This window comes from Octodon degus, unplaced genomic scaffold (assembly GCF_000260255.1).
Source record: "Octodon degus isolate 3935 unplaced genomic scaffold, OctDeg1.0 scaffold00136, whole genome shotgun sequence".
NCBI lineage: Eukaryota > Metazoa > Chordata > Mammalia > Rodentia > Octodontidae > Octodon > Octodon degus.
The window spans coordinates 5,516,859-5,544,369 of NW_004524712.1; the positions used below are offsets into that span (position 1 = coordinate 5,516,859).

At 48.7% G+C, this 27,511-nt stretch overlaps 1 protein-coding gene across 3 annotated transcripts in view; it reads left to right on the forward strand.

The window, feature by feature from the left end:
- The window catches only part of Fli1 (Fli-1 proto-oncogene, ETS transcription factor), a 125,160-nt gene that overhangs the window by 54,220 nt on the left and 43,429 nt on the right, over positions 1-27,511 (forward strand). For 2 of the 3 annotated variants that reach the window (XM_023701484.1, XM_004641412.2), the window contains exons 2-3: positions 15,045-15,256; positions 24,722-24,876. In XM_023701484.1, coding sequence (XP_023557252.1) covers positions 15,126-15,256; positions 24,722-24,876 — 286 coding nt within the window. In that variant the 5' untranslated portion in view covers positions 15,045-15,125. Of the gene's footprint in view, positions 1-15,044; positions 15,257-23,016; positions 24,280-24,721; positions 24,877-27,511 lie in introns of those variants that run through there. The other variant, XM_023701483.1, reaches the window with a different exon arrangement.

The following is a 27,511-nucleotide window of genomic DNA, read 5'->3' on the forward strand; positions in this document are numbered from 1 at the left end:
GAACTGGGAAGCCCACATGGAGCAAGTGTTGGGGGGAGGGGGGCTTCTGTGCTTCTCCTTGGGCTCTAAGGTCATCACCTGCTAAAATCATTGATTGCATACTTGCAAAGAGCCAGAAAGTGTGCAAGCAACTGCAGTGATGAAAATAATGAATAAGAAGATGCAGCTTCTCTCATCAGAGAACCAAGGAAAGGATAATCAGCTCCCCATGGCTCTGGGAGTCAAAGAGACACCCTACCCTTCCTCCTCTCCCTAGGAATTAGGACAGAACTGCCATCTGCATCCTGGTAGATCAGTGTCTGTTTGTCCTGCATGGTGAGGGGGGCATCTTTTCTGGTCTGAATGGCCTCACTCCCACCCTTCCCTTGTCACATGTGGTCATGTCTTAGCCCTGGGGGGCCCAGCTGCCAGCAGAGACTGAGGCCTTTCTCCTGCTGCAGGCTCTTCATCATCCTTACAGTGTGTGAAGTCCAGACTATGAGGAACCGTGCAGCCACTCCCCGGAGTGGACACTTTCCCAAGCTCTCGGCCCTCTGTAGTCAGGGAAGTCTGGGCATTTGTTAGTGTCAAGAAGCATAGAACTTTCAAAGAAGGCAGTTTGAAATGTTCAGGAATCAAGAGGTTAAGTAATGTGCCCAAATTTGCACAATCAATAAAGCTTTACATTGACCTAGCTGAGAGCTGAAGGCTTTTGTTGGAATAGATTTTTATTTTTTAATTCATGTATTTGGTACAGGGTCTCACATGTAGCTTGGACTCATAGTGATCCTCCTGTTTTCAGCCTGCCCAGTGCTGGGACCACAGGCATGCACCCTGGACTTAGTTGCGGCCTCAGCATGCCTGGGGCAAGGCTGCTGCAGCATGCAGTACCAGGGATTGAACCCCATTCCTTGTGCTTGCCTAAGCAGGCACTTAGTCCACTGAGCTATCTCACCAGCCCTTGGGATAGATTTTAGTAGCAGCAAGTTCTGGAGTACAGACAACAATGGGATGGCTTGCTTCCTTTAGCCTTTGCCTTTGAACTGTGCCTGTAACAGGTGTGTCTGGGAACCTCTGCAGGGAGCTGGCTGCTCCCAGCCCAGCTTTCCTCAACCTCAGCATGATTGCTGGTGTGAGAAGATCCTTCTCCAGAGCAGGTGCACGCTCAAATCTGTAACAACCCAGATGGTACCTACCCCCAGAGCATACCCCTATTTCTCTTAGAATGGGATCCTCGAGACTCACTGTGTCAATCCTTGACCCCCAGTTGTACCAGGATGGAGACTCAGGAGAGCAGCAGTTTAGCTCCCCATCTGACTGTCATGGTTCATTTCCTGATGCTACATCTGAACACCACAGAATTGGCAGTCTATGAAGGATAGAGGTTTCCTGCCCTTCTGTAGGCTGGGGAACGTTCAGAGCAAGGTGTCAGTCTCTGCTCTGATCTGTGTGGACTTTCTTGGTGTAGATTCTGAGGCGATGCAAGGTGTCATATGGCGAGACAGAGGAACTGTGCAGATTTGAGAGTCCCTGCTTTTATTAACAAGGATTGCAGTTTATTAAGAACTTAATGGACAGAAGAAATCTGTCTCTACCAGCAGCAACACAGGACTGCTAGATTAGAGACAAGAGGAAGGGGCTTAGGTGCTGTGCTAGACGAAGTTGTGTATGTGGGCTTTGTCAAGAAGTATTACCACATCAGAGGTGGGTAGAGTCCAGGTGCAAGATCAGTGCCCTTGCTTTCTTAGAGAGCTGCTAATATCGCTGGGGGAGTCCTGCCCTCCCACTCCCACCCCATCCTGGCTCCCAAAGGCCACACCTCCAGTGCCATTAATATGTCATGCAGAGGAGAGAGAGAGAGAGTTACAACATGGATTTTTAAAAAAAATTTTATTTATTTATGTGTGTATGTGTGTGTGTGTGTGTCCAGCTCAGCCCACCAGGGGGCGGGGCTGGCTGGCGTGTGGTGCTGGGGGATTGAACCGCGGTCCCTGTGCTTTGCTAAGCTTGTTCTAAGTAGGTGCTTTAGACCACTGAGCCATCTCACCAGCCCCACAACATGGATTTTGGAGGAGAGAAATACCTGGGCCACAGCACACAGCATGCAGCATTGTGAGTGGGTGGTACCACAGCCACCGTGGTAAAATCAGGCAGAGCAGTATCAGAGCAGAAGCACACAGGGATACCTGGTAGACTTTTCAGACGGGAGCCCCGCCTGGTTGGCCCTACTTACAGTATCTGGTTTGTATCATGACAATCGGAAGTTCCCTCTTTATTGTAACTCTGGTGTGCCAGGGAAGCCTTTGCCTTACCTTTTCAGCTTATCAGGACAGGCAAGACAGTGCAGATGAGAACATGGAAGCTTCTTTATCTCAGTAAGCTCCATGACCCACTCACACCCTGCCCTGCACTTTTGGCACCCTAGGGTTCCCTGCAGGTCATTACCCACTTTATTACCTAAGACAGTTTGGCCTTCAGATGGTCAAACAGATCATTGCCAACCCTTCCACTGTTTCCCTTGTTGTCATCGAGAAAAAGGAGGTGGCTGAGTATCAGACCCATTGTAAAGAAACAGAAAGTAAAACATACCATAGAGTTTCCCTTCCTGGGACTCAGATAAAGCATCTATCCCCCTTCCTGTGAGTTTCCTCATTCAGCACTTTTTTCTTTTCAGCAGTAAAATCATCCTCTGTAGGAGGAGAATTTAACTTTGATCTCTAAAGATGCCCTTTAAATGTGGTTACAGTCAAAAATGACTGTGAAAACTCAAAGTCAACAGGCAAAGGTACACACCCACCCACGGAGACCTGGGGAAGCATCTACTGGGAGCCTGTGGCAGGCAGAGGGCCACAGCTCTGGATTCTGTCATGTGACGGCCCCGGCAAGCTCAGAGACCCTGGGCTCTGAACTCTCTTGGGCTCATTCCCTTAATTTATTAGAGCCCATTAAATAAAGTACTTTCATCTGTAAATGATTCTGATTTCATCATCTAGGAACTGGGCTGGCTGCCTTTTTCTGGGTCAGTCTCTACAGAAACCCTCTCCCCGGGACGTGGTGATGGTGGGGACAATGAGGGTGCCTTAGTCTGTTTCATGCCTCGTGTAGCAAGACCAAATATGCCCCTGCATCTTAGAATAGAGCGCCACTAACAGGGTTATTATAATGAACACATATTTCTTTGGCTTATGGTTCTGAAGACTGGGGAGCCCAAAATCAACCAGCCACATCTGGTGAAGGCTTCATGCTTCAGCATCTCGAGAGAGATGGTGGAAAGGGAAGAGCGTGCATGTGTGGGGGGAAGGGACAAAAGGCTAGAAGAGATACACTTTGCGTATGTCCCAAGCTCATCCCAGCAATTAAGACATCCACCCATTCCTCTTAAATGGCCCCTTACAAATCCTGCCTCTCAGCATGATCACAGTGGAGATTACATCTCCAGAACATGAGGTTTGGGGGCCACATTCAAACCACAGTGCAAGAAGGGAGGACACTGGCAAGGAGGACTGACGACCGGTGAGACGAATTTACAAATCCTCAAGGAGCTCTGTGACTGGGAGGCAAATGTATCCTTGCTACCTGTTGCTGCATGCAGTGTAGGGTTAGAGAGGGCAGACTGGAAGTGGTTTGGGGCAGCACAAGCTTGGCATGGGGCACACTTGCTGGCAGCCTGAGTGCTGCGCAGTTGCCCAGCCTGGGCTGGGCTGGGCACCCTCCCACTGCAGCGGCTCCCTTCCAAGGCTAGAGCTCAGGAGAGAATGAGAAGCAGGTGGCAGTAGCGCTGCCTGCCACTATCTAGCCTTGGAAGTCAGGCAAGGCCACTTCCGCAACATTCCACTTGTTGGAGAGATCACAAAATCCCATCTAGGTCAAGAGGAAGGAAAATAACTTTTCCCCTTGATAGAAAGGGGCACACACTGGCAATATTGCCCTTGAAGGAAACACAACTATCCTCTGTCAAAAGAATTTTCACTTATGCTTGGGGACTAATGTTTCCTATTTCTTATCCAGCTGTGCATAAAATTTGTCTCCTTTTTCCTTTACCCCTGTACCCTTTAGAGGATAGAAATAATGGGTAAGAAATGGGTACACAGCTGGTAGTGAAGAAGGCAGCCGAAGCACAGGCTCTGCCTAGCTAGTGGCAGCACTCTGTCCTGGAAGTTCAGATGCGCCTGAGAGGTGACCGCACTGCAAGCAGGTGCTCCGCCAAGTGCAGAGGCTGCCGGCTTCCCAGAGCAGACAAGGCGCTCTATGCTCCGAAAAGTCCTGTCTGCACATTGTATGCTCTGAGTTAGTCAGAGAACAAACTGCATGTCATTATGCAAAGAATGTAATAAAAAGCCAAAGCTTGTGTGCTCCCCATGGTGGCCTTGGGCAACAGATATGCAGAGATCAGCTTTCCAGAACCCGGTCAGTCTCGGTCTTGGAGCAGCTCTGTGGACCCACGGAGCGGAGCAGCCGCAGCGAACTTGGTCTGGGTGCTTTTGACATTCCTCTCACCCAACTTTCACCCCCAGCAGGGCTGATTGGCTGCAGAAAACTGTCCTGGGGAAATTCAAGGCACCGCACTGGGGATACGAAGGGAAAAACACCATGCAAAATTAGTGCCTCTCGTGGCCCACGTCTTGACTCATTCCCTGTGTAGGAACTAGAAGCCGAGCCTGAGTATAAGGATTGGCAGAGGGCAAGGACCTCCCTTCTGTAGCACTTCCTGAGACGTTTGCTCCTGCACACGCGCTCCTTGAACTCTGGGTCCTGTTTGTGTCTGCGCACAGAACAATGTTGGAGATCTCTGCACTCCTGCGTAGAGCCAGGAGAGTCTCAGTGCACCTTCTGGGCCTTTCTGTGTGTTCTAGAGGCTTCTCTAGCTCTGCTTTAGCTAAGCTGTTTGGAGATGTACCTGTGGGTCATTATTAACCCTGGCCAGGCTCACTGAACTGTCAGGCACAGGGAGACTAGAATTTGGCTTAAACTAGGGAAAACAAGAATTAGAAGATTCATCTGAGTGTAATGAAAAAATAAAGAAAAATTTATAACACACACACGCACACACACACACACACACACACGCACACACACACGTGTGTGTAACAAATTCCAAAATAAGTAGAATTTTTATCTAGTGAATTCACAGACAGATACAGAACATTCTTCGGACATTCAATAAGCATATCCTGCATGAACAGCCTGTGCTAGCCATCTACCATTCTCACTGCTTGGCAGTGGACACCTCTCCCTCCTGTGCATGCCCAGGCCCTGTCTGTGCCACCTGGAGACCAGAAGCCAGAGTGGTGGAGGGGCTAAGCCTGTATGAGAACAACATTTCTGGTTTAGGTTGACGAATGAAAATGCAGAGGAGTGAAATAGGTTCTGTTCAGAAGGCCAGTGCATTTGCAGTTCAGAACCCAACTATCATCACAAAACCTTCTAATAACTGAACCTTTGAGAAGAGATCTTTGTTTGATATGGAATCCAAGTCTACTTCTAAAAACTCCCAGACAGGCAAGACATAGCGAGTGCTCAATAAACATCTGGGGCAGGAATTAGTGGGATCGGACTTTCTCTTCCTTTTGCCTCAGCCAGCGCCAAGGCAAAGAATTTTCCAGCTGCTCCTGGTCAGAAAGGGTGGGGCCTGGGAAAGCCGGGACACAGGGAAAGAGAGAAGACTGCAGGGGGAGAGAGGGAGAGCTGTTCGTCAGCAAGAGGCAAGTGCTGTCAGAGAAGTAAGATGTTTCCAAGATGATGACAGCAAAAAGAAAACCAAACAGGAGAACCCCAAGACACCATCTGCCTTGCTTAGGACAGCAGTGGCAGGCTGGGTTCCCGCTGGTTGCAACTATTTCCAAATGACCACTTGGTCCTCTTCTGTACTTTTCCTTATAAAGGAAATGCAAATAAGAATTACAGTCAATATTCAGACAATTCCCTTCCATGGGTAAAGACTTACAGGAGGGTAAATTTACCTCTCTGCAACCCAACAGCTTCAAGCACTTAAAGGGTGTCCGATATGCAGAGTGGGCCCCCGTACTCAGGGGTGGAGTCACGCGGTGACAAGAGCACCACTGCTGCGGTGTACCCGCCCTCATTCTTACATGCAGTTGACAGCAGTTCCAAGCCCGCAAAGTTGAGTGAGAATTGGCAGATAGCCGCAGAGTGGTTCTCCTGTTCACTAATTCATCGTCTCCAAGATGTGCTCATCCAGAGGCACTCGCTGGGCCTCTCGTAGTACTGCAGGGCTAGGCATTCGGAGAGGAGGTCTGAACAGGACGTTGGGCTGTAGCCCGAGCACTCCATTGTAAAAAAGCACGTCACTGAGGCTTCTGAGCTGGAGGACAAGGACAGCAGTGGCTTGTGGCGGTGGTTGGGTGGTGTGAAATGACTGTGGCAGTGCTACTTGAGGAGGCCAGTGCAGGACTCTCGGGAAGGAAGTCTTCTACACCTGCCAGTGTCAAGGCGGACTTCACACGGGGCCATTTACGTAGTCCTGAAAGACGCACCTGATGTTTATGAGGGTGATTGAAGGTTAGTCAAACTGAAGCCAGTTTAAGAAAAAAGGAGGAGGGGTCTGAGAGATAGGTCCATGGTCTAAGTAACTGCCTGGAAATTGCAAGGACCGGGTTTGATCCCTGGTACCAAGTGTTGTGCTGGCCCCAGAACCGTGGGTGTGCTGTGCCGGCCTCAGAAATCAGGCATGGTGGCGCATGTCTGCAATCCCAGCACTGGGAAGGCTGAGACAGGAGGATCATTACGAGTCCAAGCTGTGTAGCAAGACCCTGTACCAAATAAATAAATAAATAAATAAATAAATAAATAAATAAATTAAAAAAAAGATGTTTAAAAAATTAAAAAGAAATGAGGAGGAGATTTCAAGAGCACAGGGGAGCTTTTCTGGACCCTTTCAACAGGTGCCCAAGGACTGGGGCTGAAGCCCAGTGGCTCTGAGAAGGAAGGCAGAGAGTGCACCATCAGCCTCTTCACCTCTCTCATGTCTGTCTCTCCCCTCTGCATGATGGCCGCCCTCCTCCCTGTGTACCAGCCTTCTAGACTTCGTGGACCTCTCAGAGGAGTGAAGCCTGAGCACATCCCCTGAGCTGGCCCACTTATGAGGCAGGCGCACAGTGGAAACTGACTTATGTGTGTGTGAGCCAAATCCGTATTCTTGGCAGAAAAAGGTCTGATGGGTCTTCTTTTTTTTTTTTTTTTTACTTCAAAAATTTATTATTATTTGCCTCTGGAGGTGCATGAAGCAAGCTATCAAGGCATTATTCAAGGCCATTGCAAAGGTTACCACTGAATACTGCACCACAAACATGTATCCCATTAAAGTAAAATGTAGTCAGTCCACTTATGAAAATTTTCTTTTAAATGTATAGCCATCCTTTAAAAATTAATCCTATCTCAAAAGTCATACTTATATCATCAGAGATTTAGATTGACATAGTGATATTTGCATAAACTTGTGTGTTCGCTGATGGGTCTTCTTGAAGCAGGTATCCACTTGTGTTAGGGCACTCCTGAGAAATGAAACCAACAGCAGATAGAGACTGGTGGATCGATGGATGGTAGGCCAGGAGCTATAAAGGAGAACTGGTTCACAGAACTAAGAAGGCTGAGGAGAGTCTGCAGTTCAAAGCCCAGAAAACCCGGGCCTGTGATGTCCAAGGAGCGGTGAAGGAGGGGCGCTCCTCAAGACAGAGGGCCAGTTGCCTGCCCTTCAGTAAATGCTCATTCCAGAAGGAGGTAAGGCTCTGGCTTTGCCTGAACTCCTGGGTAGCCCTCCCTAACTCTTGGGCCACTTCCTGGCATTGACCTTTTTTTAAAAAAAATGTAAGTGTTTACTGTGTTTCAAGAAATTTAAGTGATTGGTTTTGGCACTTTACTTAGAATATCTCATTTTTATCCTTATTCAAAATTTACCAGGGCAGGGTTGTTATTCCCATCCCATAGACAAGGAGAGAAAGTTCCTGCCCTGGAAATAAGTTGTACTGAGCACCTACAGAGCCATTGGTGGAGTACAGGTCAGCAGTTAAGTCTCTGTCACTTCAGAGGTTGCTTAGATTATGCCAGACACAAGAATTACCCACAAAAAGCTTCCCGTCTGAGTGGAGGACCGGGTCTGTGAGTGGTAGTGGTTATTGGCCCAGGCAGAAGACCTGGACTTGCATTCTAGTTGATGGTCCTTTTCTGTGCAAATGAGTAGATTACTTCACTTCTCTGAATATCTGTGTTCTCATCTTAAAAAATAGAGGTGCTAATAGTACATCTCTCATGAAATTGCTAGAAGGATTAAATTAGATTGCTCACATAGACATTGTTGGTTATTCAATAAGTGCTTTGCTGATTGCCTACTCTATTTGCTTCCTGTAGCAGTAACAGAGGGTGTATTATAAGTGATAAGGGATAGGCTCAAAGCTCCTGACCCGAACTAGGTGAGGAGAGTACTCCTCAGAACACACACAGACTCAGTCTCCCGGGCCATCAGGGCGTTGTGGGAAGGAATCATTTCTATGGGCAAAGGTGAACACCTGCGTTAGCTCAGCATGCAGATTGCCTCCCTGAGCAGTTCTCCCTGGGAAAGGGGCACCACTGGGGCTAATGTGGTGAGGCATTTGCCTGCTTGAAGCAGGGGACATATGCCAGCCTCTGTGTATAGCTCACTGCCTGGGGCCCCAGAGTGTCCTGACCTACAGACCAAGCCTTGCCAGCAACGGGAAGGTGTCTGTAGGGATTTAATTACTGAGCTACTACTGGGATTCCTTTTAGGGCGGCCACGACTAGGGCAGAAGAGAGCCCTGAGCGTAGGGCCCCAGCGCTGGGAAGCGCATGCCTCCCATCTTGCTTGTTTCCAAGTCTGTTTCCATGTTGCACAGTTTAAAGCAGCATGGATGGAATGGGCTTTCCAAGAATAACTTGTGTCCTCTGAATGATCACCAGCGTCCCTGTCGGTACGAGAAGCAAAGTGTTAGAAGCGAAAGGAACATCCCTTGCTGAGAATGAATGACTGGTGAGCTTGGATGCTGGCGCTCTTGCCTACCCAGGCTGTGCTTGCCAGAACTGCAGTTAACTGCTTATCGGCAACATTGGAATGTTCTTGCACACCAGCCATGTGTTCAGTCCTATAAAGCCATTTAAATACAAGTAAGAGTTTTAATTTTAAACTGTTAAAAGTTTTAAGAGTATAAGTAAAGAGGTTTATAAGATACATATAAAGTAGCAAACTCTACACATGGCAGCAAGCTGCAGGTCTGGAATGAAAATGTCTACCGGCTCCGCAGCTCCTCGCCGGGTGCCAGAGGTAGCCTGGTACCTACGGCCGCGTCAGATTTTGTGGCACTACCTGCTGAGGGCTTTGTCTCACAGTGGAAGGCGGAGGTGTACTGTTTCCTTACAGCAGGAAGAAAGCTCTCCCAAATTGCAGTATTCCCCTTAGGCTCTGAATCACCTTACTTGGGGCCTCTTGTCCCCAAGCTGTCATTTCCACTTCGACATCCTCAGCGATTTCCCCTCTCAAGACTAAAAGTTCTGATTCCGTCCAGGGAACCAGCCAGGGAAACATGTTGTTCATCTTCTTTCTTTTTCCAGCCTCTGTCATCTACCACTTCTTTTCTATCCACTGTTACAGGGAAAGCCTTCTGTTTATTTATGATTGCTGACTCCTGTGTGTGTGTGTGTGTGTGTGTGTGTGTGCGCACGCGCACATGAGCAAGTGTGTACTCAAGCAGTGTTGTCAACCAGACTTTTATATATATGATACAGGGGCCCGCTATGCAGTTTAGACTCAGTAATGATCCTCCTGTCTCAGCCTCCCCAAAGCTAGGATCACAGGCCTGCATCACCACACCATTTTGGGGTGGGTACAATGTACCCAGGGTTCTGGGATCAGCACTGATGTGGTCCCAGCAGTTGAACTCAGGACCTCGCATTTGCCAGGCAGGTGCTTATGCTGCTGAGGCATCTCCCCAGCCTTAGACTTTCAAAAGCTCAAAGGAATTGAAAGGTATTTTTTTAATTTTCATTTTATGTATTTGGTATAGGGTCTCACTATGTAGCCCAGATTCATAGTGATTCTCCTGTTTTCAGCCTCCCCAGCACTGGGATTGCAGGCGTGCGCCACCATACCTGGACTTGGTTGAGGGCTCAGCAAGCCTGGGGGTGGGGCCAGCATGGCATTGGGGGACGGGGGATCAAAGCCGAGTCCCTGCGCTTCCCAAAGCAGGTGCTTGGTCTGCTGAGCTGTCTTGCCAGCACTCAAAGAGTATTTTAAAGGAAAATTTAATGTAGTTAGGAAGACTTTAGGTTTTTATTTTTTTCCAATATGCAATTGTTTATTTTCTTATTTTTTAAATTAATTTTACTGAGAAACAAATAGCAATGAGACAGTTTCAAACCCAATTACCAGCACAGTTTCAATAATTAATACATTGAATATTGTTGTCTTAGTGGTTATTCATTGTAGTAGATGCAGACATGATATCCTGTCCACAAACACTATTAGAACAATTCTCTCTATTCATTGAATTAAGAGAATGCAGCTGTATATCTATCCTAACTATTTTAAATATGCAAATACAAAATGGTCATTCATTTGTATCCCCCTTTTTTGTTTAATTTTGTCAGAGAAGGGTATTCCATTTTCATTTAAATATTGTAGGCGCGTGAGTTCAGCAAAATATTCCAATATAGTCCAGTAGTCCCTCATAGTAGTGGGTTATCTGTAGGACTGGCAATGTCAGAAGTTGTTGACTTGAGCCTTTTACTGCTCAGTATATTAATATGGCTTTACTTTTTGTACCTCATTTTCACACTTTTCTGCTGGATGGCTAAGACCAAGATAAAGCAAGACCTATATAACAAGAAATATAACTTTTGTATCTGATAAGGTCAATCAAGTCCCCTCAGGATTTAGCCTGAAACCCTGTACCACAGTTTGTAGATCCTTTGTCAGGGTCAGCCATGTGAATGTGTCACAGCCATTGCTTGACCAGTTTGCTCTCTGTGAAAGCCTGAGAGAATGTTTTCTCTCCATGTGACTCTCCTTGAGCACACTCTACATCATTGATCACTTTCCTCTGTGGCCCCATAATCTCCTTGATCAGAAAATTTGGGACATAACTGAGTTACATGATGTTACAGTACTGGTTCTCCTATGTCCTGAGTCTTCACTGACCTTGAAAGGCTAGGGCCAAAATGTTGTCTGTCCTTCATTTTCTTGCAGTCCTTCTTTTTCCCTAATTTTCGCTCTGCAAACTTGGATTGGGTTGTTAACCCTCCAAAAGAGAAGCTTATTATTACCCTACAATGCAGGCAGTTGAGCTTAACCTCACTATCTGTCTGAATATCAAACATCTTAGGCATAACGTGGAACAGGTATTTTCCATCAAGTATTGATATGTTCAACTTTAAGACTTTAGTTTCTTTAAACCATGGTAAGGACAGGCTGTCAGTCATGGACCCGAATAACCATAGTCATATGCAGGAGGGTGAAAATAAAAAGACTGGACATGCTGGAAAATGTAGCAACAAAATCCGAGATCCAGGAGTATAAATAAGTAGAGCTTGTTGATTGCAGCAGTGAGAACAGTGTGCCGGTTCATCTGGACCATCAGCTTGGCTGGATGAAGAGAGGAGGTGGGATTAGGAGGCCATGCATGAGCTGGTAACTGAATGGGCTGTGAGGACGTGGGGCTATTTGGGGGAAGGGGGCCACAGTGGTGTGACCTGTTGGACCGCCCCACTCCCCTACTTCTTGCCCTGTACCTGGCTTCTCAGTCACCATGAAGCAGGTACCTACGCTCTACCACACCCTTCCACCGTGTGTCCACCTTGGAGCCTGTCAGCCATGGACCCAAATAAACCATGCTCTTTCTTTAAGCTGTGGGTGTCAGGTATTTGTTCCAGCAATGAGATGCTTAGAAGAGGACAGAAATTGTAGCAAGGGGAAGCCATGAACGTTGGGATGGGCAGGTACGAGAAGCTGTAGTCTTAGGAATCTAGTAGCTGAGAACACATTGCTACGGTGGACAGTCAGTGAGCCCTCCGCGCAAGGACTGTGCCACACAGCAGCAGCACTCACAGCTTTCAAGGGTGCTTCACTGACCAGGGGATGTGCAGGAAGACTGCACGAGGGAAGAGGGGTAAGCGGGCTGCCAAGAAGAGACAGTCGGCAAGAGAAGAACAGTGGGGGCGCAGGTGCCTGGTGGGGCACGCACGTGGAAGTGTGGGGTGTTCTGAGGTGAACAGGGCGTGCTTTTCCTGCGATACTGCCACTTGATGGAAGATTCTTTGGACTGCAGACTGAATCCTGAAGGAATTTCTATTCCAAGATGAGTTGACTGGTTCTATACCTGCCCATGCCGTCTCTGTGTTCTGTAATATGTTGTATCTCTGTTCACCGCTCACCTCCCTGACAAGTCTCCCCCAGATCTGCCCCCAAACCCCAGCCTCCTCTTAGCTTTTTTCTGTTGCATCTTGTTTGCCATGAACCTTCAGTGTGTCCTTTTAGACTTGTCTTTCCTTTTTTGGCTTGTTAGCTTTTCCTCTGTTGATAGTGACTGTAGGGTCCTTTCACCTTCTCCCAGGAATTTCCTATCCAGTTCTGCCTCTAGCTCTCATTACCTCTGCTTTTCTATTATATTCCCTCATGGCCTAGAGGAGTGAGAAAAATAAATCATTTTACTGAAAACTCAAAGATTCCATGTGATAAGCCAAGAAGGTAGACTCCGTGAGGCAAAAGACAATACCTGGTTCATTCAGTGTTTTCTTGTGTATAACAGGAAGGTGGGGATTGTTCTTCATTTTTATTACCAAAAGGGCACCTATGGATTCTAGGTAGTTAGTAGTGTGGAAGTCAAGGAATTTCAAAGATTCAGGGTTAGCCCTCTGAAAGGTTATAACACTACGCTCCAACTTGGAACTACAGCACTGTGTGCCTATGTAACAGATCAAAATTTTTCTGGGTTGTTCCCTAGCTGAAATAGAGAGTGGATGTAATAAGCAAAAGCCAAAGGATCCTGAGAATCGCAGCTTTCTGAGCATCACTTGGAGGAGACAGAGCATGCAGGATCCTGGCAGGGCTCAGGTCTGAATGAAGGGGAAACTATGTACATACGGGGCATTCACTTTGGAGGAGGCATTTGGGGCTGGAATGTGAGCTGCAGCAGGAATGTGGACAAATCTCAGACTTAGGAGGTACTCTTCACTTATTATTATATTCTTAAGTGAGGCTGGTATGTATGCTTTCTAGGGCAGCTGTAGCAGGCTGCAGGCTGAGAGGCCTAAACAACGGAAATGTGTTTGCTCCTGGTTCCGGTGACTAAAGACCCAGATCAAGGTGCCAGCAGGATTGGTTTCCCCTAGGGCTTCTCACCCCGCCTTGACAACAGTGCTCTCCCTGTCTCCCATGGGTGCTCCTCCGTGTACACACAGCCATGGTGCTTCCCTCCGTGTCTAGATCTCCTCTTCTCATAATGACTACAGTCAGACTGGGTTAGGGCTCACCCTCATGGCCCTATTTCAATTTAGCCACCCCTTTCCAAACTTTAGGCTCCCCCCCAACACAAACACAGCCTGAGGTACTGGGGATTAGGGTTTCAATGATGAGATTTTGTGACAGGTAGCCTAAGGTAATCATTGTCTGAACACTGGTGGTCATCCTTGCTAGCGCTTATTATCACTGGGGGATATGAGCCAGGATTTTTGTAAGCATTTTGTCACATATTGTTCCCATTCTTCTTCACAGTCAGATAGTATGCAAATTAACAGTTATGTACATTATAAATCAATTATGAAATACTACTGTTTTTCCTGAAAAGTGGAACATTCAATCTGGCGTAATTGCGTAATGGTAGTAAATGCTATACCCCAGTCTGTGACTTTTTATTTATTTATTTTTTTGGTGGAACCGGGGATTGAACTCAGGCCCTTGAGCCTGATAGGCAAGCACTTATTCTACTGAACTATCTCCCCAGCCCAGTCTGTGACTTTAGATCCCTATGAAATGATACAACTTGGATTAGATCCGCAGCCTGCTGTGCCGGCCCCGCCCCCAGGGCACACTGAGATGGTTATTGAGACTAGGTGTTGGTGACTTGCAACTGTAATCCCAGTGCTTGGGGGGCTGAAAAACAGGAGGATCACTATGAGTCATATCTGTGTAGTGAGACCCTGTAGACCCTATAGACCTGGCACTAAACAAATGCATAAAAAAATACAACTTGGACTGATAAGAGAATCAAGGTCTTGTGCTCTGGTTGTTAGAAGACCTCTGGTAAACACAAGGCTTCCGTTCTCAATCTATGTCCTCCTGAGTCAGATGATGGGACCATTGAGGGGTAGACCTCAGCCTGGCATAGAACTCTTACTCTGACCACAGCTCAGTGCCCCAACATGTGCTGTATCTCCTCAGACCCTCTTCAGCTAAATCATCAAAATTAGTATCTTTAGCACATAAGGATCTGCCGGGCATGCTGGGGAGTCCCTTGCGAATCTGCTGAGTATTTCAAGGCTCATGGGTACTGGACCTTCTCGCTCAATCCAGCTAGCAACCGTGAAAAGGCTATTCCTGTCCCTGTTTACAGATGAAGAAACTGAAACTGACCTAGCCATGTCCCTGGGCAACACCCTTCCCTTGTCTGCCCTTGTGCTTGATGACCTCTCCTGGGTGGGTCTCGCTGGCCTAAACTCATAGTTCAGCTACTCCTTGTAACTAATAGACATCAGCATGTATGCCTGAAGGAGCGCGGCACTCACGCCCCCTCCAGCACTGTGTTCCGTACTGTGCGCACTCCTCTTGGTGTTCTCGGCCTATGGACTCCACAAGTGAACTCACTTCTGTGGCGCTTCCATTCCTTCCCACTACCCTACACCCACCTTCTCTCCAATGGCTCACCAAGTTTGCACACAGGTAGAGCCGCCCCTGGGGTGTGAGTCAGTCAGCCATGGTCTGGTTGCAATTTCCAGGCAAGCTGCCCTCCGCAGCCCCAGGCCACCCTGCCAGCTCAAAGTGAAGAGTGCCAGGCACTGGGTTGGAGAGCGACAATGAACTTTCTGCCTCTTCTCTGGCCTTATAGGAGGCTCTGTCGGTGGTGAGCGACGACCAGTCCCTCTTTGACTCCGCCTACGGAGCGGCGGCCCATCTCCCCAAGGCCGACATGACCGCTTCGGGGAGTCCTGACTACGGGCAGCCCCACAAGATCAATCCCCTCCCGCCACAGCAGGAATGGATGAATCAGCCAGTGAGGGTCAACGTCAAGAGGGAGTATGACCACATGAATGGATCCAGGTAAGCTTGCCAGGCTGTTCGGGGCTGGGTGAAACTTGAAGCACAGTTCCAACTCTCGTTACCAACTCACAAAGACCCTTTCTAAGTGGTTGCTGGCAAAAAAAGAGCTGCAGGGCTGGACCAGGGCATTTGTAATGGTCCCTAGAGAGGTGAGATAGGCAGGATCAGGAAGCCCACCTTAACTCTAAACACTGTCCCCAAGGGCCAGGTTCAATTCAGGGCTGAGACCTTACATATTCATCAAGCCCCTGTTTGGGGACTGGCCAAGCCCAGGTCCAGCCCTTCCTGGGGATCATTAAGCATTAAGATCCTCTTCCCTTTTGAATTGAAGATGCTTAGCTTGTGTGAGGGGAGTCTCACTAGAGCGAAGATGAGCAAACTGTGGACCTAGCAATGGCAGAGAAAGGCAGATGTGTGAAGGAACTAACTGCCAAGGAGGAGGCACCACGCCCCGAAACTATGCATGAAAAGTATTAAGAAAGAGATCCATAGCAGGCAATGTTTTGCTTAAGAAATGGTGAAAGGAGAATCCAGGGAGAGAAAGATCACAGAACCAAAGAAAACCCTGCCTCAGGGACAGGTAGCCTGGCCTTCAGGTCTTGTCTCTGCATTATGCACCGGTTATCCAGCCTCTGAGTGCCAGTTTCCTCCTGCCAAGCCTGGGCCAGATGAGTCACTTCTTCCCTGGCTTATTAATTCTGGTACCCAGAGCAGTGTCTAGGACTCAGAAAGTGCTCAAGAGTAATAGTGGTCATGGTGGACAAAACCTTGAGAGAGAAAAGACATGAGTTCATTGTCCCCAGTGGATTTTCCTGATTATCCTGATTATCCCCAGAGGATTTTCAGGCAACCCAGTAGGCTTAAAGTACAAAGAGATGACAATAAAAAGCAAGATAGGCCCTGATGGGCAGGCTAAAAAGAGAGACCATTTTTATTCCATAGACAGAGAGACTGACTCTAGGAACGGCATCAGAGTCCCAGTTCAAGCCCAGTGGTCTGACAATTGTTGTCCACAGAGGGCAGGGACGCAAAAAGATAAGTTAGGACTAAGATAAGAAATAGCTTACTTATGAACGAGGTGATGATACTGATTAGGGAAATGATAAAAGGATGGCTGTAGAAGGAACATATCACAGACGAAATTCACAGGGCTTAAGAGAATAAATATTAAAGCAGCGGTCAAGTGAGAAGAAAGAACCAGGGAAGACTGGGGCCTGGAGGTTTTGCTGAAGGGTGGCATTGTTAGCAGCCTAAAGGGTCGAGGTGAATGCTTTAGGGAGGGACATCAGTGTTCCCTGAGGGCATCGCTGTGAGCACCTAGTACAGCACCCAGACAAAACTGTCCACTAGGAAGCCAAAGCACAGGTGACATTTGGGAGGCTGGAATTTAGGCTTAGAGACCATCTTCATGGACCTGGTTGTGCACCTGAAGGGTCATGGAGGAAACAGAGCAGAGAGAAGGGAGGGAAGGAGGTGTGGCAGGGAGGGAGGAAGGAAGAGCCCTCCGCAGCAGCTGCTGGGACCTGCTGGAGGACCTCTGCCCTGCTTCAGTCCCACTAAGCAAACCAGGGGCTGGGGCCCCAGTTACCTTCCTGGATTCTAGGGTTACAGAAAGGTTTGGAGCCAGGGGCCCCCAAATGGATTCCTTTCCCTAGAAAGAGTAATGATGATGCGCAAGCTCCTGACGGTGGTACAGCACATGTTTATGAAATGTTTATGAAACATTTTCCATGTTCTTTTATCTCTCACACTTCATCACTTTCCTTAGAGGTAGATAATGTAACTCCATTATTACTTAGAAAGGCAGATTGGACTTCGTTAGGAAAGTGCTCTGTCTAAGGATTCTGAGGAAGTAATGCTGGCAGTAAACCCAGGTTTTCAGAGTCCCTAGGTGTCTTGCTGCCCTCCCTCTCTGCCTGTACTTTGTGGTTTTACAGCATGATCTCATTTCTGCCAACATCTGCCAATGAGCAGGCTTGTTCAATAATGGCTTCCAAATTGCCCCAGTGACAAGGAGCTCCTGATGCTGGCCGCAAGTCCAGATTGCACTGGTCTGTTGCAGGCTGCCTCTGACCTCTGCTCCCCACCGCAGCCCGGTGCCCCCACCTGCACCGTCCTGTGGTCTGTAGTCCAGCAATGGCGAGCCTGTGGCATGCATGCTGCAGCAGGCCATTTGTGTCACTGGAAGATTTAAAAGGTTCTCCATCACTGCACATCTGTTCTCCAGCAAACCACCAGTCATCCTTCCTCAGTGGCCTAGGACAAAGCCTGCCATCCTACCATGCCTGCCTAACGCCTCCCCAGCTCACCTCTCCCCCACTTCAGCCGCACAAGATTCCCAGGCCACTTCTGGATTCCTGAGCACACTTTGGCCTCAGTCTCCTCCTCCAGGTTCTTTCTCTTTGGGAGGTTACTACCTTGTCTAATAACATGACTGTACTTCACAAATGTTGCATCTTTCCTGCACATCACAGCCTCACAGGCCTTCCCTCATCTAAAACAGCACCCCTCACCGCCCTTCATCTTGCTAGAATTGCTTCCCGGAGTTCTCGTCACCTCCCTCACTGAGGTGGGGTAGGGTTTTTGAACAGTGCCTGCATGGTGGGTGCTCCATGAACAGGAATGAAATGAATAACTGAAAAGTCCATAACTGAACAAAAGGTGAAGCTGCTTGTGTGTAGTCTTACAGGCACAGGTTGAGAATCCTGTATTTCATCTGAAATGATTAGAGCAGAGATGTCTCATCTGTCAGATTTTTTGAATTTTAAAGTATTACCATACACATAATTATACATCTTGGGAGTGAGGTCCAAGTCTAAACATGAAATTCATTTATATCCTATACCTCTTATACATGTAGGCTGAGGGTAATTCACTCTAATATTTTTAATGGCCTTATGCTTTGACTGCAGTCTGTCACAGGAGATCAGGGGTGGAATTTTCCACTCATGACATGGAGCTGGCACTCAGAAAGTTTTAGGCTTTGGAGTATTTCTAGTGTTGGATGTTCAGGGGAGGCCAGCTCAGCTTGTAATTCATGAACGTCTGGGACGGGGACCCTGCTACTCCATGGAGCCTGGGCTGGCGCTCAGCAAGCCTGCACGTGTGGGCTCCCCAGCCTTCCCTTGCTTCCAGAGAAGCCTTGGGCCTTTAGGATGCTAATTCTGGCCAGAGAGGTGTGCTCCAGAGAAGTGGATTTTTCAGAACCCACTTGCCAGCTGGAGCCTGGCTCTGGGCACCCCAGAAGCCAGCTGGGGAAGGCTGTGAGAATGTGCTCGTGAGCCAGCTGAACATTCACCTGGCTCCGGCTGCACAAAAGCAGCCTCTGCTTCCCGTTCACCCGTCTGACCGTCTGAAGGTGACAAAGTCGGTTCCGAAATACTGAAGTATTCTCACCCTTTTGGGGGGAAACCAAGATGGTCTGGCAGACTCGGGGCCACGCAGGTTAGGCACAGCAGTGGCCCACATGTAATGCTATTCTGTCATCGCCAACATGTCACCTGGACTGTGAGGAGCGGGGAGCAAGAATTTTTAGAAAGACATCTTTGTTTAATGTGAAGCCACGTCAGGCCCTGTTATTTAATTATGCAAAGGCCCATGGCATGAAGAAATAGATGCCAAGCTATTCAGATCTCTCATCATGAGCCCTGTGTCTCTTCTGCTTCCTGAGTACTATTAACGAGTGCACTTTGCTACTTATGTATACTTAGATTGTTTTCAAAGGGCAAATTCACCATAATACAAAAGATAGGCAGGGATGTTTTAATGGTTTCTAGCTTCAGAGGAAAAAAAAACAAAGCAGGGTATCTAACTTGGGGTCTTCTGGCCCCTGGGGCCTGTGCTGTCTAACTCAAGAGCTACCAGCGCCAAGTGGCTACCAAGCACTGGAAATGTGGCTGTCCCAAGCTGACACAGCTTTCCCTGTAAAATACACCCCGGATGTAGACTTAATATGAGGAAAAAAATTAAACATCTGTTGATTTTTGACTATGCCAAAATAGTCTCATTTTGTCTGTATTAAATTAAAACATCAATATATTTTGAGGTATTATTAAAATTCATTTCCTTTGTTTTGAATTTTAAAAATGCAGCTACTAGAAAGTTTAAAATGGTCTGTGCCTCATGTTGGTGACTCACAATCTACTTAGACTGGACACGGCTGGGCCTGCAAGTTTTGGACTTATGATTGACGGGGCCCTCACACCATCATCTTTGACAAACATGGGTTTCTCAGTTACTGCTTGTGCTTATTGGTGGCCTTATAGATATTTGTGTCTCTGGTAGGAAGGCAGCATTCCAGGTGCCTGAAGCTTTTCTTGCTTTTGATCCCAGCAGCCAGCCATCTGGAACAGGGCAAGGGGTCAAGTAGAGAGACTAAGGTCCGAGGAGCGCAGGGCGAGTCTGCCCGCACTAGGGGAGGTTTGCACTCTCCCTTCTCATCTTCCTGTTGTGGTGGACTCTGGGAGGCTGGGCTGCCTGCGAAACAACATGGCCTGTAGGTTCTGCGTTGGATGCAGACTTCAGCAGCTTGATCCAAGTTGCGGTCTGCAAATAACTCTCAGCTGCATCCTGTCTCAACCACGAGGACTAGGGCAAGAATCCCATGAAAGCAAGAATTATCAGTTTATAGCGGAGAAACACAGGACTTGCCTGGCATTAAGGACCTGAGTCCCGGCTCAGCCTGCCCTGCCAGCAGTGTAGCAACAGCGTGCGGGTGTACTGGGCTCACATTCCACTCCAAAAGACCAGCCCTGTACACCCTGGCATTGTGTCTCTCCTTAAAGGCCTCTGTTTAGCACCTTTCCGACCCCTTTGTATTGGAGCAAGCAGTAGGAACTGGGTGGGGGGACCTTCCTCAGAGCTCCGGGACAGCTGTCCACATCTAGGATGCACGGAGATGAAAACAACGAGCATCTCAGGGTGAGCGCCTTGGTAAGGGTTTTCTCCCCTTGAAATTTGCTTTCAACTTACTACATTTACTCTGCAAACACACACTAAGTCACATCTGCATGTAGGTTGTATGGAAACTCTCAGGGAACACAGACCACATAATGGTACAAGGTGTTTGCTGTGTGGAAGACTCGCTGTCAGCTCCTAGTGGACCGCTGGCTTGGGCAGCTCTGAGAACTGCTGCTAGCTGTGTGAGTAGTGAGCATCCCGTGACGGTTTGCCTAGGCTGCAGATGTGTGGGTCTGATGATGTCCCTTGAGTTCAGTTACGGTATGGCGCGGGGCGGGGGGGGGGGACTGTACAGAAGATGCTTGTATGGTCTAACCAGGTAACTTTGGGGAGAAACCTGTTAGCCAAAGTTCAAGACTTGACACTTTCTTTTTAATTGGCTAAAAGAAAAAAATTAAAAATCACTAGCCCATTCTATTTTCCACCCAGTACTAGGGGTGAGTGCAGGGTATGCTGTCACTGAGCTATATTCTCCAGCCCATGCTGTGTTTTATCTTGAGACATTGCTTTACTCCATAGGACAGGCAGTCCTGGGACTTGCAATCCTGCCTCAGCCTCCCTGGTAGCTAGTTTTACAGGTCTGGTCACCTCATTCAGGATAAGTCTTTTTAAAGCAATGTTGACTGAACATACATAAATAGAAGCAGAGGAGTGAGAGCTTCTATCTGAGATGAAAACAACAAGCAGTAAAGGACCAGTGCTACTGTGTTTGCCATGACCAGCAGGGCCGATATTCTGGATTACATTCTGGAGCCACTACCTCTTGCCTGCTCTATTGTGGGGGCCCCAGGCCCTCCTGTCACCTGTCCCAGTGCTATCAGCTGCTTGCGGGCCCCAACCCTTTGGAGCTGCAAGTGTGTGTCTCAATACAAATTAGCCGCAGTGTAGGCAAGCTGAATGGCAAAGTCTCCCCCACCCCGCCCCCCTCTTGCTTTCATTGAGCCCTCTTCACAGGCGCCAGCTGCCTCATTAAAGAGCAGCTTCTGTGCCGGGCTTCACCTGTACCCACCCCCAGCACAGCCGTGAGCCCATGGCCTCGCTGTCTGGAGGAGGCACAAGGAGTGGGGGCAAGTCTGGCGGGCCAGCAGAGAGGTATGCTTCCCTTCTTGTCACTGGTGGGCCAGCTTAGTGCTTGAGGGTGGGGGTCTGGACTTCTCCCTAAGCACACCCCTCTGCAGGTTGCAGCACAATGGTGTGGCAAGACAGACAGGCCTTACTGCAGAGAAATGACAGCCTGGCTAGGGAGCAGGTGTGTGCTAGGCTGGAGCAGGGAAAGACCTTCCGTAGGCTGGCATGAGTGGGCAGCTTCCATCCCCTGGACAGACCCAGTGGCTGCCCGCCCAGCAGAGAACCAGGAAACCCCCACTCCTCGGCCCCCACCGGCAGCACTAGGGCCCCTGTCATTATGAGTACCTGCATCAGGCAAGCTTTCCCAAATGTCTTATCTTTTCAAATAAGTTTTCATCTGTTCCTAGCACCCAGGTCTGCCCCTGACAGTGCCTTAATCAGCTATTGAGGGCCACTTTGTTCAGGTGGTTCCGAGGATCTGGCTTCTCACTAAGGCAAGGGCAGTGTTGAACTCAGAAATGCCCCAGGTCCAGCTGATGTGAAACCATTTTTCAAAGCTCAACTCCCTGATGCTTGTAAGGGGGAGAACCCATGGAGCTGGCACCTCCTTTCCCACCAGCCTCTTTCTGCCCATGTTGTCTGGCTCTAGGTGCCCTCCAGGGGCTGTGTGTGTCACTCAGATCCACCCTTTCCTACAGAACTTTTTCTGGCCAATCACAACTTTGCCATCCTGGTTCCAGGCCAATTTAATCTTCCAGACTTCTCTGGCACTTGGATGGTTTCACAGCTGGGAAAGGCCACCAGACAGTGGTGGTGTGCATGTGAGCACACGTGCAAGTGCATCTGGGTGCGCACATGGATCTGCACAAATGTGCGTAGGAGGTTATGGGTGTGCGCCTATATGCTTGTGTGTATTGTATCCATAGAAACGGTAGACTGCTGTGTACATGTACGTCCTGTGATGGAGTGCATGTACACCTGTATATGTGAGTGATGTGTGTGTGTGTGTGTGTGTGTATGCACGTGTGTGTGCTTGTATATGCACAGGTATATGGTGAGCCATTGATGTATGTGTATATATGTTTGTATGTGTACATATACTGTGGAGTATGCATGTACATGTATGAAAATTTGCATGTGTACATATATACACATTTGCATTGTGCGTTGTGTGGAGTGGAGTGTGTGTACATGTTAGTGTTGCACATGCATTTGTGGTGGAGTGTACTTTAATTAGCATAAGGATGTTTGTGTTAAACGTGTCTTGTGTGGTGTGGTGTGGTGTGTGCATAAATATGTGCTCGCATGCATGCTGGAGTCTGTTGGAGCGTGTGGATGTTCGTGTTGCGGTGCAGCGTGTGTACGTGTTTCTGTGTGTGTGGTGTGGGAGGGATATTCGCGCGCATGCGCACAGATGCGTGCCTACACGCGGTTAGCCGCAGGCAGTCAGAGCTGGCGTGCGTGGCCAGCCCGGCGCAGACAGGGGCTCTGGGTCTGACTAGAACTGCTTCATCTCAGGCCAAGTCCTTCAGCAGCAGAAGCCAAAGGGCCAAGCGCTGGTGAAAAGCCCTGATGTGCTACTGCCTCCCTCCACTGCCATGGGGACATTAAACCGTCAGCGATCTGGGACGCTGACGGCTGGTTCTTGGTTCTCTGCCTGGAAAAACAGTAGGCGCATAGTAAAACCTTAAATTCTAACATGTGTAAGTGATACATCTTATTTTCATTTTCAGGCCATGTTCCCCTCTGTAAGACATCAGGAAAAAATTACCGTCTGACTTCTAATATCTCAGTGGAGCATTTATCTCCCAGCTATGATAAGTGATCTTCAATATTTTTTTCCTTTCAGATTAAGAAACAAATTCATTTAATTTTCTTTATTGAATGTGCTCGGTTCTCCCCGCCCTGCCGAGTCCCGACGAGCACCGGCTGTTCCCTCTCCTCCCGTGCTGATGACTGTTCCCCTGCGGTGGGATGGGTGGCGTGGGTCCCTTGCTGGCTGGCGTGGCTCTGCTCCTGAGGGCCTCGCGGTGGTTTGTTTCTGCCCACGGCAGAGTGACAGAGGGCAGCGGCCAGGCCTCTGGAATGTCCGGAGAGGTTGGCGTGCGGAGCTGGAGGGCTGTAACCTGAACCTTATCTGACCTCCCTGGTCTCAAGGCCTGGTTTGGAGCTCTCCCGAGAACTGGCGGCCTCCCAGGCTGCAGAGTGGATGCTTCCTGCTCTGCCTAACCGTGACTGCAGCCGCTGCGAGGCCTTGCAAGGGTCTCCTTCGCTCCTGCTACCGAAAGTGAGCAGGAGCTGGGCCAGCCCTGCCCCCAACACCCTGCAAGGCCCGTGACGCTGCCCGGAGCAAGACGTGGGGTGCTCCGTCTGCTCGCTCCGGAGCACCAGATGACCACAAAGGTGTTCAACACAGCTTTCCAGCTGGTTGCACCATCGCCAATACTGTAAAATATCACTTGCTAATTGGGTTGTGTCATTTGAGGCCAAGAAGGGTGATTTGCTGTCTCTTTTGTGTGATTCCAAGTCATATCTTCTGCGCACTTGGTGGTCAGGGCTGAAAATGCTTCAAGGGCCACAGTCTCTAACAGGCTTCAGTTCTTGGATTGTGTTCCTCCTTCTTTGTTCATTAGGGCTTGGGGCTTTGATAGCAAAGCTTATTTAACACTACATACCTGCGTCTTCAATCTGTTTTATTTTTATTTATTTATTTATTTTTTTATACTGGGGATTAAGCCATGCTAGGCAAATGCTTTACCTCTGAGCTCTACCTATGCCTGCACCCACCCTTACTAGCTGTGTAACTCTGATCGTCACCCTACCTATCCATTTCCCCAGCCATAAAAAAAGAGATGATAACACTTGCTGTGCCCTTCGAGGAGGGTTCCTAGGAGGTTAAAACACAACAGCATATGACAAATGCATGCATAGCCCACTGAGAGAATATTTTCTTCCCAGGGAAGGCACCATGTATGATACCGGAGGTTAAACAAAAGGTAATAGCATCGTGTCGAGAAATAGCATCCCTAGGGAGGGTACATGCCAAGCAACGGTCGCACAAGGTGAAAGCCCAGCCGCCAGGCACACCCTAAGTGCCGTGCTGCTGTGGAGCAGGTGGTCTAGTGGCAAGGACTACCTACTGAAGGAGTCCAGCTGCCTGGCCATCGGCCTCCGACTACAAGGTGCAGTCTGATGTGGAGGGCTGCGAGGCTATCCGGAGAAGTTCACCAAGGAGCTGCCAAACATTTGCAGTACCTTAATTATAGGGTTGGGTTGGGATTTGCAGAAAGCGCTGGTGGCAGCGTGGAAGAGGGCAGCAGGGCCTCATCCGTGTTGTTATTATGTCAGGTGGGGCTGGAGGTGGTGCCCTGGCCTGCCTTTCTGAGGCCGGCGCCTACAGTGATGACTGCCTTTGGGCTCTGTCTTCTCTTGCTCTAGAGAATCTCCAGTGGACTGCAGTGTGAGCAAATGCAGCAAGCTCGTGGGCGCAGGCGAGGCCAACCCAATGAACTACAACAGCTACATGGACGAGAAGAATGGCCCCCCTCCTCCCAACATGACCACCAACGAGCGCAGAGTTATTGTGCCTGCAGGTACACTGGGAACCAGGCTCTCTGTCTGCCATTCACATTTCACATTGCCGCGAATGTGTGTGTATGTGTGTGCATGCGTGCATGTGTGTACGTGTGCATGTGGAAGGGTACGGAGTATCCAAACCTTCCCTGATACCCAATCTCCGTGGAAATGCAAGACTGAGAAAGCTGTTCGTCTTACCTCATTCCCTAATGGCCATCCCGAGGGGGTCCCAAACATCACCAGAACCTCACAGCACAGGCTCCAGGTGGCCCACACTCGAACAGAGCATGCTGAAGACTTTGTCAGTGGCCTGGTCTCCTGGGACAGGCTGGCCTGAGGACAGAGGTGAGGCAGCCACCACCCTAAAGGGATCCCATGGACCCCCAGACCTTGCTGTCCCTGGCTTCGGGGAGAAGGCCAGGTGCCGGTGTCTGCCTTTCCCTTCAGGCGTGTGCTTCCTGGCATCTGCCGGGTTCCACCTTTCCAAAATTACAGCCAGTGCTTTCAGTTTTAAAATAGAAATAGCTATATTTAACAAATGGAACGCCTCCACATGTGTGCCTCCACGAATTATGTCATTATGTAAAAATAGCCTCTTTTTCCTAGGTAATGGTGCTTTTGGTTACAGAAAATAAAACCATTGTTCAATCCCTCAGTCCGTTGGCCGGACACTCTGCCCCAGCAGCATCAGCCAGCCAGGCTGCCTGGGCAAAAACAGCCTGAGACCTGCCCTGTGTAGAAGGGATGCCAGGTAGGAGGACAAGAATGTCCCAATCTCAAGCAAAGTGAATAACAGGGCAGAGACCAAAGCTAATCCTACGAAAATAGCTTCACCAAGAGGCTAACGCTTGCCATTTGTAAAGGTGTAAATGCAGTTGTGTCTTAAACTGAGATTAGCCATCTCTGTGAAGTAATCCAAAGGAACTTGTTGCTTGATCCGAAGGCTGGCTTGGCCACATGCGCTGCTTCCTGGCCGAGGGCACGTGACTCTGCGGGTGGCTGTGGTTCAGCATCCCTAGGACTCCAGGCACACGCAGAGCACTGTAGGCTGCATTCGATGTGGCAAGCTGTGGTATGGTGAGGCCAGAGAGGAGGTGCATATGAGGACTGTTCTGAGCTGCGTAGGATTTAAGGCTGCTCGACTTCCTTGTTCACCAAGCGGATGGGCTGATGGGAGAGGAGCATTCTGAGTGTTTTCCCCGTGCCGGGCATCATGCCCTTTGCTTTCACCACATCACATTACTTACCTCATTGACACCTGGTTGCCCACTTCCCTCAGGAAAGCAGGTGGTGAAGGGTACCTAGCCCTGCTGCTCACTCACACACGGTGAAATGGTCCTGACACTGGCAGGGTGGGAAACTGTGCCCCCCAGGCAAGCCAAGCGCCCCGGGAGCCTTTACGCATCTGGAATCCCCCCTCCCGGCCCCCTGCTGCAGCACACCAGCTCCTCACATCAGAAGGGAATCTGGAAGGACGGGCACACCCGGGGCCCTCAGGTGGACTCTGAGCCGAGTGGTGGCACCGTTATGTTTTGGCCGTGACTGGGAGGGCACGTAGGAAGAAGGCAGCAGGGCCAGACTGCTTGTTTGACCTTGTCGCCCTTGAGCAGTGTTACAATGCTTTCAAAGGGAATAACAGTGTGTCAGGCTTTGATGGGTCCAGGTAACCATAGCAGTAACGATGAAAGTAGTGTGAATTCCTATCAAACTGTTTTCCAAAAGCACTTCACGTAATGAATTCCTAAGCTATGGGTTTGCCTCATTATTTCCCACTATGGAGAGCTGTAAGTGTGATCCTCAGACATTTGGCTTCCCCCAGGTCAGCCTCCTGGACATGAAGGAAAGTCTCACTTGGGCGAGCTCACTCATCAAGGCAATAAAGCATTAGTGGAGCAACTGATTGAGTTTATGATGGGATTTTTAAGACAAGTATAAATGAGAGCCCTAGTTAATCACCAGCTCCGTGTTCAGATGGGGAGAAACCAGGACTAAATCATCCAGGAAATACATTTGGAAGAGTTTAGCATGATCCAGAGTGGAAGATTTATAATTCATTGTGCTGAAGAGGGAGAGAAATAATATTGTGATTGAGCCCAAGCAAGGGAGGAAATAATAAAATAAATAAAATATAGGGTATAAAAATTGAATTTGAGGCGTTGCATGGTAAGAGTGATGAATTGTGAGAAGCAAAGAATGAACTAACACACTACATAATCCAGCTCCCTCCAGGACATTTTTCTCTAGCCTTCTGAAATGGTGCAAATACATTTCCACTTACCAGTGGTCCATGCCTAATTGTTTTTGGAGAGAAAAAGAATGAAACTAACCAAGAAATGTATCTGGAAGAAAGGAACACAGAGTTGCACAATGAAGCTTTACAGGAACTTTATTTTTTTGGAGGAAGGTCTTTGAAATCCTCCAGTGAGTTCGGGCAGCATACTGCGAAGGTGAGGTAGAGGGGCTTTCAGGAAACCTTCCTCTTCGGAGTTCTGCCTTCAGGCTTGGATTCTTACCAACTGGGTGGGTCTCTGGGCTTTTAAGATTCTAGTTTCCATCTAGAGATTGAGCTTTTAAGATTCTAGTTTTCCTCTGTAAAGTGGGGATATCAAATCCATTTCGTAGGGCTTCCCTAATAGATAAAAATGGGCCACG